This window comes from Mchenga conophoros, linkage group LG14 (assembly GCF_057382185.1).
Source record: "Mchenga conophoros isolate Kocher_MC1m ecotype Shallow Benthic linkage group LG14, M_conophoros_male_GT1.1, whole genome shotgun sequence".
In the NCBI taxonomy this organism is placed as follows: domain Eukaryota; kingdom Metazoa; phylum Chordata; class Actinopteri; order Cichliformes; family Cichlidae; genus Mchenga; species Mchenga conophoros.
The window spans coordinates 17,737,639-17,752,028 of record NC_140539.1 but is presented as its reverse complement, the minus strand read 5'-3'; the positions used below and the strand labels follow the sequence as shown (position 1 = coordinate 17,752,028).

The 14,390-nt window shown below is 39.7% G+C and overlaps 1 protein-coding gene across 1 annotated transcript; it reads right to left on the bottom strand.

The window, feature by feature from the left end:
* Nucleotides 1-5,134: 5,134 nt before the first annotated feature.
* On the bottom strand, nt 5,135-13,298 carry siae (sialic acid acetylesterase). Its single transcript, XM_085245605.1, has 10 exons — nt 12,993-13,298; nt 12,552-12,713; nt 12,137-12,291; nt 11,801-11,939; nt 11,372-11,540; nt 11,155-11,237; nt 10,943-11,076; nt 10,595-10,749; nt 8,230-8,416; nt 5,135-7,002 (listed from the first exon to the last, which is right to left on the bottom strand). The coding sequence occupies exons 1-10, from the start codon at nt 13,045-13,047 to the stop codon at nt 6,739-6,741; spliced, it is 1,503 nt and encodes a 500-aa protein (XP_085101731.1). The 5' UTR covers nt 13,048-13,298; the 3' UTR covers nt 5,135-6,738.
* Between the last annotated feature and the right edge of the window lie 1,092 nt (nt 13,299-14,390).

The window sequence follows — 14,390 nt, the reverse complement described above, 5'->3', positions numbered from 1 at the left end:
CTGGTAAAAATAAATAATTGAAATGGGTATATATTTGTTTTTTGTTAAGTTGCCTAATAATTATGCACAGTAATAGTCACCTGCACACACAGATATCCCCCTAAAATAGCTAAAACTAAAAACAAACTAAAAACTACTTCCAAAAACATTCAGCTTTGATATTAATGAGTTTTTTGGGTTCACTGAGAACATGGTTGTTGTACAATAATAAAATTATTCCTCAAAAATACAACTTGCCTGATAATTCTGCACTCCCTGTAGTTGCTATGCTTTTCCATGTATGGGATACATATTGCCCAGGTATTTAACTGGTACATTACAGTTAAGTTTTTTCGTCCAGTTTATGCTCGCATTTAGCAAAACATGTTTCTGTATTTTGTTCTTGTTTTCAGGAGAAGTGTTGGATTTGAACGCAACACATCAGACATTTATTTGTGCAGACTTTTAGTCAAAATGACTTGTCTTGTAAATTTCAATTCACAGTGTGTTAAAATAAACATTTGCCATCCTTTTCTACATTCACACAGTGCAGTAATTATCTGCAAACTATACATTAAAAAAAAGCAACTATCCAGAAAACCTTGAAGTAGATATAATCATTTCGTTCCTAGATGCACACATACTTTATTTTCTTCATGGGGACATCTGAATTGGACTCCAAGCTAGCCAAAACAAATCTGTTACATAGCAGTGTTCGTCTAATAACATTACTTTACATTCCAGTGGGATGAGACACTTAATGATGGGACACTTACCGTAAGTGAATAAATGAATGTGACTGTCTGGCTGTGACAGCGGTAAAAAGGAAGTTAAATGCAGTCAAGGTACATATATTATCCAGATAGCACTAACTGAGACTATTGCTTAGGGATTCAGAGTCCACCCTGTGACATTTATTTATTACTAGCACAAATGCACAGAGATTTCCAGGCTCTGAAGTGTTTTGCAATGTGTTTCTCATTCAAATTGCTAAACTTGCAATTAGTGGAAATGCTAACTCACACCTATATCGCTGCCAGTCCTACCTCAAAGACCTTTTTGGAGCACGTGACAGAGGCTGCCTGAACATACTGAATACTTAAGTGGTAGCGGTTTCTTTGGGGAAACGTCCGATGATGGGCATCATAAACCTCGGATTTGGGACACAGAGTCAGTCTATAGGCTACGTCCTACTCATCTTGGGGATGGATCGTGAAAAAAAAAATACAGTGTGAGACTAAAAATTTTTAATGTTTTTGAAAGAGTGCCATGCTAAGATCACAAGAACAAGTCAACACATCAAACAGTAACCAAAAGCAGAGTTCAGAGGAAAATGGAAAATCCCTGTTTAGCTTTTTGTCAAAGAAAAAATTTCCTTAGATGTTAAAGTCATGCCAGAGACATACCGTGTCCTGGCAGCATATCAGGCCACAACAATGACCCACTGAATGCTTGAGCAGGAGCTTCTTAAAAGTAATCAAGTCAAACTGTGTGTCGTACTTGTAGTAAATAGCGCACACCTTCTTCCCCACACTTTTCAAGTGTAGAGTTGGTTTCACATGCAGACACATCTAGATCATGGTGTTGTATTTTAGTGATTTCAGTTATTATTTTACCTGGCCAGTATAAGACAAGATGCGTGCTTATTGAATGTGCAATAGAGTGCAAAATTGTGTTTGCTATCATCTGTAAAGCCAGGATGTTAGTCTCTAATGCATAAACACAGTGTGCTCTTATTTGGAGGTGAGGCAAAATATGCATACACTGCAAAATGGAAAAGTCTGCTCATCCCTCTTCCAGTTGTATTTTCCTTAATAAGCATGTCTACATTTTAGACTTTGTACTTTTAAATATTAAAATGTATGAGATGATGATTATGAGACGTCTTATTAGTCGAATTACTCATGATGCAGATGAAGATTTTCTCACACTTTTGTGCCGTTAAATGCTGTAAAGTCAGGAATACTTGAAGACCAGAATCTACAGCTCAACGTGAAATCAGTGTTGCTCTATGGTACAGAATATTGGAAGATGACAAAAGCTGCCACCAATAAGATGCAGAACTTCATCAACAGCTGCCCAAGCAAAATTTTGGAGACCTTTTGGCCAAAGATCTGTAATCACGACCTGTGGGGGAAAAGCAAAGCAAGTAGCTATACAGGTAGAAGATGCATTAGACATACACTGAGGAAACCGGGCAACAAGATCACCAGACAAGCCCTGACATGGAGCCCACAAGTGAGGAGAAGAAAAAGAGGTAGGCTAAAGAAAACATGGTGAAGGGACCTCTGAAAAGATATCGAACAGGATACTTGGCACCAGATTGAGAAAATTGCTCCAGGCTGAGTGTGGGACAGGCAGTATTTGAACAGGAAGTAAAACTTCAAATTGATTTCAGTTTTTCAGACAGTGCTGTGGATGTTTAGACCAACCCTATGGCGACACTGAAAGTGCAATGTATGTTTAGTGTGTGTGCAGAGCAGGTGAGCAAAGCAGAATGCGTCTTACTGAGCTACAGACAAACAAACATGCTTAACTTGTCTTTTGGCCCCACCGCAGCATCATGAAACTTTTAGTTTTCATTTATTTAGCATCTACAAACTACATTACTAAGAAATCGCAAGCTGCAACTGGTAAAAATGTAAGTGTTCAATGTTTGTGAACACATCATGGAAGGAGGGGCTGGAGCCAGCTACTATAGGTCCAGAGACAGGGTCCACCCTGGACTGGTCACCAGTCTGTTTTAGGGTTAACACAAAGAGACAAACCAATACACGAACTGCGATCAAGTAAAATTACCAAATCAATGCGATACAAATTTTTACCCAAATGCAATTGATTGATTCAAAACTTTACAATCACTGCCTGAATGCCCTCACAGCAGTTACATAATAGAAGCTCTAAAGCAAAAGTGAGGTATCACCATACCTGCTGCTGTCAGGTCCACTTAGTTTGACTTCTGTTTCCAATCAGTAGAGATGTCAACAACGTGCTGTACTTACCGTTTGTCACAGTGAATGGTGAGATTTGCTTCATTTGTTTCATTAATCCTGACAAGGAGACGGTAACCTGTGCAGCCTCAGGGCCATATCCTCACAGCACAGCTCTCTCTGGAGACTTCTACAACACCATGTGGTCTCCATAGTGAACAAAATGAAAGAAATTATATTTGACCCTAAAGGTATATGGGTACATGACCCAGTGGTGTTTAAGGCTGTACAACAGAGCAGGTTAGCTCATATAGGTATTTGGGCATCTATATAGATACATGTTTTAAATGGGAAGTTTATGTTGATTTTTATGTTAGAAATTAACAAACAGACTTCATTTTCAATGCAGCACTGAAAGGTTTGCTATTTGGGATGGCAGTCCAGCTTGACTCACTTGCAGTAAAAACACAATCTAACATCTTTCCTAAATTTTAGGAAAGAGTATCAGTCTCTCCAGTCAAAATATGAAATAAATGTGATTCATCACATTTATAAAATTGCCAGTGATCCATCCCATATATTTTTCCAGAGTATGAGCTACTATCCTCAGGGAAATACAGGAAGGTAATGACCAGGGGTCTCAAACTTAAATGAGCTGTGGGCCACTGCTGGCACTGTCATCTCATTGGAGGGCCTCTTTAGTGTTTAAGTAGTACAAAAAACAAACAAACAAACAAGAAAACACCCTCAAATATTTCTGAAAATGCAGTGTTTTGTTTTTTTAAATTTCAATTTACCCTGGGGCAGACCCAGGACACGCTGGAGAGATTATATCTCTCGGCTGGCCTGGGAACACCTTGGTGTTCCCCTGAATAAGCTGGAGGAGGTGGCTGGGGAGAGGGAGGTCTGGGCTTCTCTGCTTAGGCTGCTGCCCCCGCAACCCGGCCCCGGATAAAGCGGGAGAAGATGGATAAATTTCAATTATTGTGTAACAAGACAAAACTGCAAATGTGAACGCAATTTTTTTTTTCTCACTGAACTGAAGCGTTTCATTGAACTACCAAATAAACAAGTTGTTACTCTCTTTCTGGCTGCTATGATTTTGTTTATATTTGACAAAATAAAAATGCAGACATAAGTGTACACATTAGTTTTTGACTGCTAGTGAAAATTGTTTTCACAAACAACTCTCTCACTGAACTAACACAGCCAATCCCTCAACATGTTTGTACTCTCTGCTCATATTAAATCATTTTTTGCTTTTTAAAGAACTTAATTTAACACTGCACTCAACAACAAACAAATCCTCCCTAACAGAAAAAGTAACTTCAAGGGCCAAATCGCATTATATTTCCTCACGTCAATATACGGGCTGCAAGTAGGGGTGACGTGGGCCGCTAGTGGCCCCCGGACCACAAGTTTGAGACCCCTGGTTTAGAGGAAGCAGCTCCAAAACTAACTGCTATAAACTCTCATTCCCTCTCATTTCTTACATATACAAATAAGGATTTAGTGCCACATCAGCATGTACTTTAATGTATCAAACAAATGTGTATTAACCAATTAATTAACTTATTTATTTTTCTGACTGAACAGCTTTTCCAGGTTTTCATCAAAGACTTAGAAAACTTGTCCTGTAGTTTTTTAGTTAAATCTGGAACTATTGCTGAACTATAAACTATAACTCAGTAAAACATCTCTGCCTAAGTAAGCCATTATTTGTCAGTGAAGGCTGATATTAGATGATATTATAAATGGTTAAGCTGGGGAACATTAAAGCAGACTTTTTCTCTAAATCTCATGATGCATTTTTTTTCAGTAATGATAAAGAGCAAAACAAAATACAAGAAAATGAGGTCACTACTTTACATCAATAGACTAAATTTTTAGGGAATAATTATTCAGACAATGAAATGGTCATAATCTGGGGGAAGATCCGTCTTTTGCTGTCTCTGATCTGTTTCTCAAGATTTTTTCTTCAGTTTCTGTCTCCTGAATTTGTCCCTGTCAGGTTACAGCTGAATTATTATAAAATTATACACTTTAAATTAAAATTTTATTTTATACAGTGATGATGACAGAATTGACCGGGATGAAATCACTTTTCCATCCTTCTTGATTCATGTAAATTATGGCCTAATCAGCTGTTCTGAAACAGGAAACGATGCTTTATTCGTTAATGTAAAACTCAAACATGACATAAGGATTCAGTGGGAAAGCATAAATGATAACAAAAAGAGTGCAATGTTTATTTTTGATTTTATAACGATTGATACATTTTCATTAATGCTTGTAACAAAAATAAACAACAAAAAACTACAGTAGTCAGGAAAATTTGACTGAATCACCTAAAAATCATCACAGTGATTGCTGCTCTGCAAGGACGGCACAGAAAATTAGTTAAGAACTTCACAAACAAAGAAAGAAATATACAAATACAGCAATGAGAACATGATTCTTCACCCCCCCCCCTCCCAAAAAAAATTTAAAAAATCCCACGCAAATTAAAATTGTTTGTGCAGTTTTATTTTGAGTGACTCATTTTCTCAAATTCCAACAAAGGTAAACACGGAAGCCTGATCGCATATTAACACCAGAGCTCTAAGAAAAACAAAACTATAAAGCACTTTTTATTTTTTTTTAGAAACCCAATCACTCCAACATGTCTGCCACACCACAATCAGATACCATCAGTTATTACACCACTACAGCGAGTGATCACCAAACCAAACAAGCTGCTAGATAAGGTTTTGCAAACATCCTCCTCAGATACACAGAACGGTGTGTTGCTGTGAGGTGAATCCTTATGAATACCACAGTAATTAACATCTATAGACTAAAACAACAGCATGAAAAATGAAAGCAGATGCAACATTAATTATCCAACAGCTTACCAGCCAGGTGCTTATTTACCAAAGGAGATTACCTGTTTGGCTTCAGCAAAGACAAATGAACACACTGCGTTCTGTTGGCATGTTATTTAAAACTGAATGTCAGTAATAACCAAGATAGCTGATGGTTATAGGCAGGAGAATAGGAAAGCTGTTGGTTGGGGCATAAAGTAATGGAAGAACTGTGAAATGTCCACGTCCTGTACATGATGTTAGACAGAGGCCACCATTAATGTCCAACCATTGCAAACTGCTTTAAAGATCTGTGTCAGTACATAAAACTGAAATTACCACAATGTAAAACTTCAGCAGCAGCTGTACGTCTCACAGTTGGGCTTTTTTCTTAATCCAAACAGTGAGACATACTGTAGAACTTGGATTTTGTTTTTAATTCAAGTTTCGTAGGCTTGCATATCACATTCCAGCTCCACTGTTAAGTGATGCAGTTGTCAAATTGAAGAACAACCTTGTTGGAGCAGCTTTGAAAGGGTGTCTAATAACAAGGCTGTGAAATATACGGCTCATTGGCTCATTTGGAAATGAAGAGAGTGATCACTGATTATTGCTTAATGTTTCCTTAGTTTGACAATGAAAGTAAAATTCAGTTTCAAACCATTCTGTTGCTGATACATTACACTGTACTGTGAAACCTATAAAGGGATTTTTTTTTTATTAGTTCTATATGTGTCTGATCAATGAAATACAACTATTTTTAAAGTAAAAGGTCATATTCAAAGTAATAAAGAAATGGTATGGAGATTTTTATTATTTTATTCATCAAATTTCATGAAGACAAAGTGTTTTCACCAAATGGAATTACAAAATGAACAGACAAGCTGCTCTGAGCCTATTACAAACCCTGGAGAGGTCGCCAATCAACACCGTGCCCAGTTATCCCAACTGACCATAGAGACAAATGTCTTGTCACAGTTTCAGGGTTAGTAGCTTTTCCAAATGCCTCCTTTCCATGAAGAGTGATTGATGATGAAAGGAGGTGCTGGTAAAATCCAACTGGCGCTGTAGACGGGACAGGCTTTAAACTCACAGGGCCAGTCTCTCCAAGCGTATCGAACAGCAGCGACTTCAGACGACTGACACACAGCAGCTGACACCTGGATGGTGGTCAGATCCCACCCCACTATAGGAGTTTGAAGCCAAAGGGACTTAGGCCCACATGGAGCCCAAATATCCGAGCAACAGACCTTGATTAAAAAGACAAGAGAACAACAAGTGACTTTGACTTAGAAGTCATCACAGCAAGAATTGACTACAGCTAAATATTCTTTAAGTGCATGATTATAAGAGTACAACTACAATAGTAAATAATCTAAGAAGTAACTTAACCAGGCTGTGCAGACTATTCTACAATGTTTCTCATTGATATGCACACACAACCTGCACACCAGTAGGGACAGTGTTGGAATGCAGGGTGCAACGGTCCAACGAGTCTACATGTGCTTTGTGGATTTGGAGAAAGCGTCCCTCAGAGGATCCTGTTTGAGAGGGTTCAGGAGTATGGGGTATCTGACCCACTGCTATGAGCCATTCAGTTCGGTGGCTCTTGGACTTCACCCAGTTTGTTGGTTTTGAATTTGTTGGCTTCAAAAGGCGTAAGCTTTATAGGGTGGCAGCCTCCAAATTGGACTGGAACCTCCAAGTCTGAGACCATGGTTCTCAGCAAAAAAAGGGATGGTGTTCTCACTCCAGATCAGGTGCTTTGTTGTAATTAAGTTAGGATGAGTTGCTGCCCCAAGTAGAGTAGTCTAAGTATCCTGGGGTCTGGTTAACAATTGAAGGGAGAGGGGAGCTGGAAAATGACAAACAGATTGGTACAGCTTCTGCATTGATGGATGTACTAATCTGTTGTGGTGAACTAAGAGCTGAGTATAAAAGCAAAGTTTTTGATTTACCAGCTGATCTACATTCCTACACTCACTTATGGCGACAAGCTCCAAGTAATGACTGAAAGAATGAGATCGCAGATACACGTGGCAAAAATAAGTGAAGTGTGGCTGGGCTTAGTTTGAGAGACAGTTCAGTCATTCAGAAAGCACTCAAAGTAAAGCCATGACTCCTCCACATCACATTGAGCCAGCTGAGGTGGTGGCATCTGATTAGAACGCTGCCTGGGCGAGGTGTTATGGATATATTCCACCAGGCAGATATCCTGGGGTAGGCCCAGGATACGCTGGGCATATCCTGGGGTGGGAAGGCAATGGTGTTCCCCCAGATGAGGTGGAGGTGGTGGCTTGAGGCCAACTGTCTAGGTTGTTTTCCCCATGACTTGGCCCCAGATAAGCAGAACAAAATGGATGGACGGATGGATATCTTGCTGTAGGACACTTTTGAAAGGGGTCTAGGGATACAAATGTCAACCCTAAAGTTTTAGGATTTGCGCTAACTCAAGCTTACATCCCTGCCACCCTTACCTCAAAGATGTCTTTGGATGATGTGACAGAGACTGCCTGGTCATAGGTAATGTTGACGTACATCTGAGTGGATGCAATTTCTTTGGGGAAAGGTCCGAGGAAGGGCACGTTCTCTTCCTCATAAGCCACAGCCCTAGCACCCAGTGTCAGTCTATAGGCTACATCCTGCTTGTCTCTGGGATGGATCCTGAAACGGAAAAACCACATCAGTATTTTTATAAACAATCCGATTGTCATATAAACTAGAATCCAATATTTGTACTCTCAATACTTTGTATCTGTTTAGAGTTAGCTTTGCACTAGCCGTACCACTGAAAAATAATCAACGCCATCATCAAATACATAATTCTTTCCCTCATAAGTGATTATGATGACATTAGATAAATTCAGTAATCTGCACTGGATTGTACGTTTCTTAAATGGAGTTTTAAGCATCACTCATCTCTTTCCCACCAATGCAGAACCAATTCTGCCATTGTAAGTGAAAAACAGCCTGCATGTTAATTCCAGTACCTAATCTAGAACTGATACTACCAGGTTAGACACCTACCTTATAGACAAGAGGTAAAATTGGCATGTTCCTCTCATCAGGTAAGGGTCAAGTACCACTTACCAACTCCATCCTCTTTTCCATAAATTGCCACTTTTGGCTCCAAAAATTGCAACATTTACAGCTAGCCTTGACTTTGGTATTTTCACCATCCACAAACAATCAGTGACATCAGAGGGGTATGTTCCTTTTTTTTTTTTTTTTACCTAGTCTATTTTCATCCCCAAATGTGACAGGTGTGCCTCAGCTTGTAGAGTGGATAGACCAATGGCTATTTATAGTTTTGAGGTTTAATCCCCACCTTCTCCTGTCCACATGTAGAAGAGTCCTTCGCCAAGACACCAAAACCCACTTGGCATCTGACGAGAGGAGAGCTCCTTGTGGCTATTGAATGTTGGGTAGAATGCTAAAAATATTAGCTAAAAAGAGTTGTACAGTCTGTCCATCTTAAGACAGTACAATGTGACTGACATACCTTTGAGAAAAATTTGCCTATTAAAGGCGGCCTCTGAAATGTTGATGGTTATGTATGAAAATACAGTTTACATTGTTGGGTTAGGTTGCATACTAATACTCAACTGGATAGAGAACTGCATCACATGTCTGTTAAATAATGAAGAAGTGGAGAAAGCTCATTTCCGCTGCTTGTATCCACAATCTTGTTCTTTCGGTCACTAACCAAAGTCTGTGACCACAGGTGAGGGTGGGGATGTAGCTCGACTGGTAAATCGAGAGCGCTTTTACACTCAGCTCTCTCTTCAACATGACAAAGCGGTAGAGTATCTGCATTACTGCAGCACCGTCTGTCGATCTCCCACTCCCCTTTCCCCTCACTCGTGAACAAGACCCTGAGATACTCAAACTCCTCCACTTGGGGCAGGAACTGGTCCCTAACCCAGAGTGAGCACTCCACCCTTTTTCGGCTGAGGACCATGGCCTCAGACTTGGAGGCACTGATTCTCATTTCCGCCGCTTCACACTTGTCTATAAACCGTTTCAGTGTGAGCTGGAGGTCACCATCTCATAAAGCCAGCAGAACCACATCATTCATAAAAAGCAGAGACGAGATTCTGAAACTGCCCAAGCAGAAGCCTTCCGCCCCTTGGCCTAGAAATTATATAAAAATTATGAACAGAATCTGTGACAAAAGGTAGCCCTGGCGGAGTCCAACGCCCACCGGGGACCAGTCTGACTTATTGCCGGCTACGCAGACCAAGCTCTTCCAACTGTTGTATAAGGATTGATTTGATTATATGTCCAATTCTTATTAATATCTGACTCTCTTCCACAGTGTCTCTTTTTTCCTGTCCACCTCCCCTTACCCACAATGACTGTGTCCCTTCCTGAGCCTGGTTCTGCCGGTGGTTTCTTCCATTTAAACGGGAGTTTTTGCTTTCCACTGTCGCCAAGAGCTTTGTCATAGCAGATCATCTGATTGGTGGGGTTTTCTATATATTATTGTCTTTACCTTACAATACAAAGTGCTTTGAGGCAACTGCTTTTGTGATTTTGCGCTACATAAATAAGACTGAATTTAAATAAACTTGTGTGTTTGGAAACAAGGGTTTTTCCACAAAGTACTAATGTTTAGCTTGAGAATATGCAAAAAATGTATAACTTTTATGTAAACTGCCTTTTCTGGATTTTTGGTTGATATTCTGTCTCTCTACAAAAAAATGAAGCTACCAAAAAAATTGGAGACTTAATTTCTTTGTAAGTGAACAAACCAAATAATTCTGCATGGGATCCAGTAATTATTTCCCCCACTGTACACACTAGATATAACAAAAATTCTATGCTTTCACTTGTTCTTACGTGCCATACGGCGAAGTTGCATCTGGTAAATCCAAAGCCACAGCCATGAAGGTTTTCTTCATCCTGAGGTTAGGAACAAAACCAAAGTCTGCTGTTTGGTGCCAGCGGATGTTTGGAAAGCCATCATCTTTGGAGGTCTTTATGTAAGTGGACAGCTGCACATGTAGAGGAATCACTCATCACCATTGCAACACAATAAACAATGTTATAAATCGGCCTATGTTACACTTATACTGAAAAGAGAAGCCCATGTGTTGTTGGATGCTACAGTGCTACAGTAATGGTGCACCTACACCAAAAATGTTTCAAGTTTACTCTTTGTTAGTGTTAAACCAATGCCTAACAGACCTGGACAAACCCAAAGGGGAAGTCAGGAGCTGTTTGCCCCCCTGAGCCCTGATGAAATGCCATCCTCCAGTCATCAATCATAGCCGGGAAGGAACAGTTGTACTTGTCCTGGTTATACTCTGCATTGGCCTCACCTGAAAATGTGATAAACCCCAGAAGTTTATGTGAGTCACTGAATACGCCAAACCTACCTGTGATATAAGGAGTCTTACCTTGGTACCAGAGGGCCCCTTTGATGGTCATATTGAGCAATGGGTGGATCATTGAATTCCACAAAATAGAATTTTTTTTAGGTCTGAGATCACGACATGGAGAAAACATGCACAGTGCAGTTAGTACAGACCATGTTTGATGGGTATTAAACACACAGAAACAACTGCTGTCTTAACTTCAGTCAGACAGCTGGAGAATGTGTCTTTATGTCCTTACCCGTCTACAACTGGCACTTCTTGACACTGTTTCAGGGCTCTTGAAGATGACCACACTTCGACCGGTGTGCCACCCCAACAGGACTCCACCAGTCCTATGGGGTACTTCAAGGTCTCATACATGTAACGTCCAAAGAGCCAGCACACAGCAGAAAACTCTTCCACCACACCTGGAAACACAGCTGTTCATTAATCAACCAGTATAACGCAAGCTAAGAGCGGTATATATGCATCATGGTTGATATTTATTTGACCTGAGACCATATTCTAATGTCATATGTTGAAACCACAATAAAACCATAGCTTGAATTTAGGGAGAGATGCAAAGTACTATATGAATGTTCAATGATCCAAAACAAAACCTTTAAGTATAAACACATTTTCCAATATCTCAATAAATACTTAAAATGAAAATAAAATCTTATCTTACTGGCAGTGGGCACAGACCAGGGAATCTCTACTTCTATCAGATCCATTAACTCGATGCCACTTGTGTTCAACGCTACCATAAAAGGCCTGACATAAGGATACTTAGCAACAACAGACAGCTCCTCTGTTGCATTGAAAATCTGGTGAAGAGTGAGTAAACAAAATAGATATGCTTTAACAAATGATTAAATACATTTTAAGAAGAAACTGCTTTTTGCCTTATATGTTTGATGGCTCTTTTGTAATTGGGCAAAGATGCAGAGGGTTTTGGCATGTCCCAGCTGACACCAGGTATAAGGCAAAACCTGAATGTCAGCACAGAGACAGACAACCTTACCTGAGTCATGTTAAACCACATGTTGCTCTGCCCTCCACACATCCAAATGTCTCCAAACAGCACATCTGTAAGAGTAGCTGAATCGTTCTGAACTTTTGCTGTCACATTATATGGACCACCAGCAGCAACAGGGTCAAGGGTCACTTGCCAAATGCCTTTAAGAAAAAGAAACACAACTTTTAGCTATGTGTAACATTGTAGCATCTATGAAACATGATCAAGACAAATTCATAGACTGAATCTGAGGCACAACATGCTGTTACTTTTACTAGGTCAGTGACCACAGTTACAGAATACAAGCCCCAAAACAAAAGTGAGGTACCCGCTATATCTGCTGCCGTCAATTTCACTTAGTTTGAATATAGTACAGACATCAGGATAAATCCCGGCTTTGACAACAACGTGCTGTACTTACCGTTTGTCACAGTGACCAGTGAGGCTTGCCGTTTAAATAAACCTAACAAGGAGACGGTAACCTGTGCACCCTCGGGGCCATATCCCCACAGCACAGCTCTCTCTGGAGACTTCTGCAGCACCATGTGGTCTCCATAGTAGGAGGCAAAACGCAGCTTCCCATCTACACACACCAACAAGTTTTATTGTTTTATTACACTGAAAAAAAACAAGCAAGATTAATGCTGCCTATGTCAGCCCAGGACACTTGCAAAAGATAGTGTTCGTCTCAGCAATTTCACTTCCTGGTTATTTAAAGTTTCAAGGAATCATAAAACTTGTGCAGATGAATAAAAAACACAACATAAAAAATTGAGTCCGGTTAGATTTACATTAAGTAGGTCAAGGCTTGCTGGAAACTCGAAAACTGCCACAATATGCAGCGTAAAGATAATGCACTCACCACAAGTGTGAAGAGAAGCTAAAAGTGCAAAAACAACACAAAGTGTAGCAGCCATGATCACACGATCACATGATTAATAGAAAGCTGTGGGGAAAAGTCACGCGCTTGTTGGCGAAAGTACGGTGGCTGGGAAGTGCAAAGCACAACAAATTAAAAAACGGCAACAAATTAAAAATCCACAACAAATTAAAAAACCGCAACAAATTAAAAAACGGCAACAAATAAAAAATTCACAACAAATTAAAAAACCGCAACAAATTAAAAAACCACAACAAATTAAAAATCCACAACAAATTAAAAAACCGCAACAAATTAAAAATCCGCAACAAATTAAAAATCCACAACAAATTAAAAAACCGCAACAAATTAAAAAACGGCAACAAATAAAAAATTCACAACAAATTAAAAAACCGCAACAAATTAAAAAACCACAACAAATTAAAAAACCGCAACAAATTAAAAATCCACAACAAATTAAAAATCCACAACAAATTAAAAAACCGCAACAAATTAAAAAACCGCAACAAATTAAAAATCCACAACAAATTAAAAAACCGCAACAAATTAAAAATCCTTGACGGAAAGGGATTGTCTGAAATACCGGAAGTGGAGAGTGATGTCACGAGAGGGGGCGTGGCCAGAATTTTTGGTTGAGGCGCCATGTTTCTGGGCCGAACAAAGCGCTAGCGAAAGAGGAGCGAAAGTACACGGATAACACCAGTTATGGTTCGTACTTGCTGTGCGGTTGGTTGTAAAGTTAGATCGCACGACCGGCAAGAGAATAAGGTTGAAAATGGTTTATCTTTTCATTCTTTCCCCACCTGGAAGCAACATGAGGCAGCTCATGTATCGGATGTTACCAAAAGAAGGCGTCTAGTTTGGATAGCAGCTGTGAGACCAGCTGATATCCAGTTCGATTCCATCTCCAAATATCTGTTGGTGTGCTCCAGACATTTTCATTCCGGTAAGCTATAGATATGTTCATATCACTCTTTATCGGTCTTTTAAGTCTGACATCACTAGCCGTGTCTTGGCTCAAACTCCCAAGAGCACCTGCAGGTCCATAAATCACACGATCACTGTGGCATCACTGAGTGTTGAAAAACTATCTAAAGTCTTTCATCTGTAATAAAATGATCCGCGTTCTGCTCTACCATGTGTAACAATTGAGTTTATCATCCAGGCATCCATGAAGACGAAATTAGCAGGAAGTTAGCTCGCTAGATTCCATCTAAATACAATATAGCATGTCCTAACTGAGGGATTTTGGAAACAAAGTCAAACGTACAGCTCTGCTATCACTTCCAACATAAATGAAGACAGAAAACTAAACAGCAGTGACGTTTGTAGGGTACTGAAGTTTGGCTAGCTGGTGTAAAACGATGTGCTACGTGACCG

Coding starts and splice junctions, on each gene's coding strand:
- siae (XM_085245605.1), bottom strand. CDS start 13,047: ATGGCTGCTACACTTTGTGTTGTTTTTGCACTTTTAGCTTCTCTTCAC. Junction 10,750..10,942: donor TCCCCTTTGGGTTTGTCCAG/GTCTGTTAGGCA, acceptor CTACATGTGCAG/CTGTCCACTTACATAAAGAC. Junction 7,003..8,229: donor CATCCAAAGACATCTTTGAG/GTAAGGGTGGCA, acceptor TTTTTAATCAAG/GTCTGTTGCTCGGATATTTG.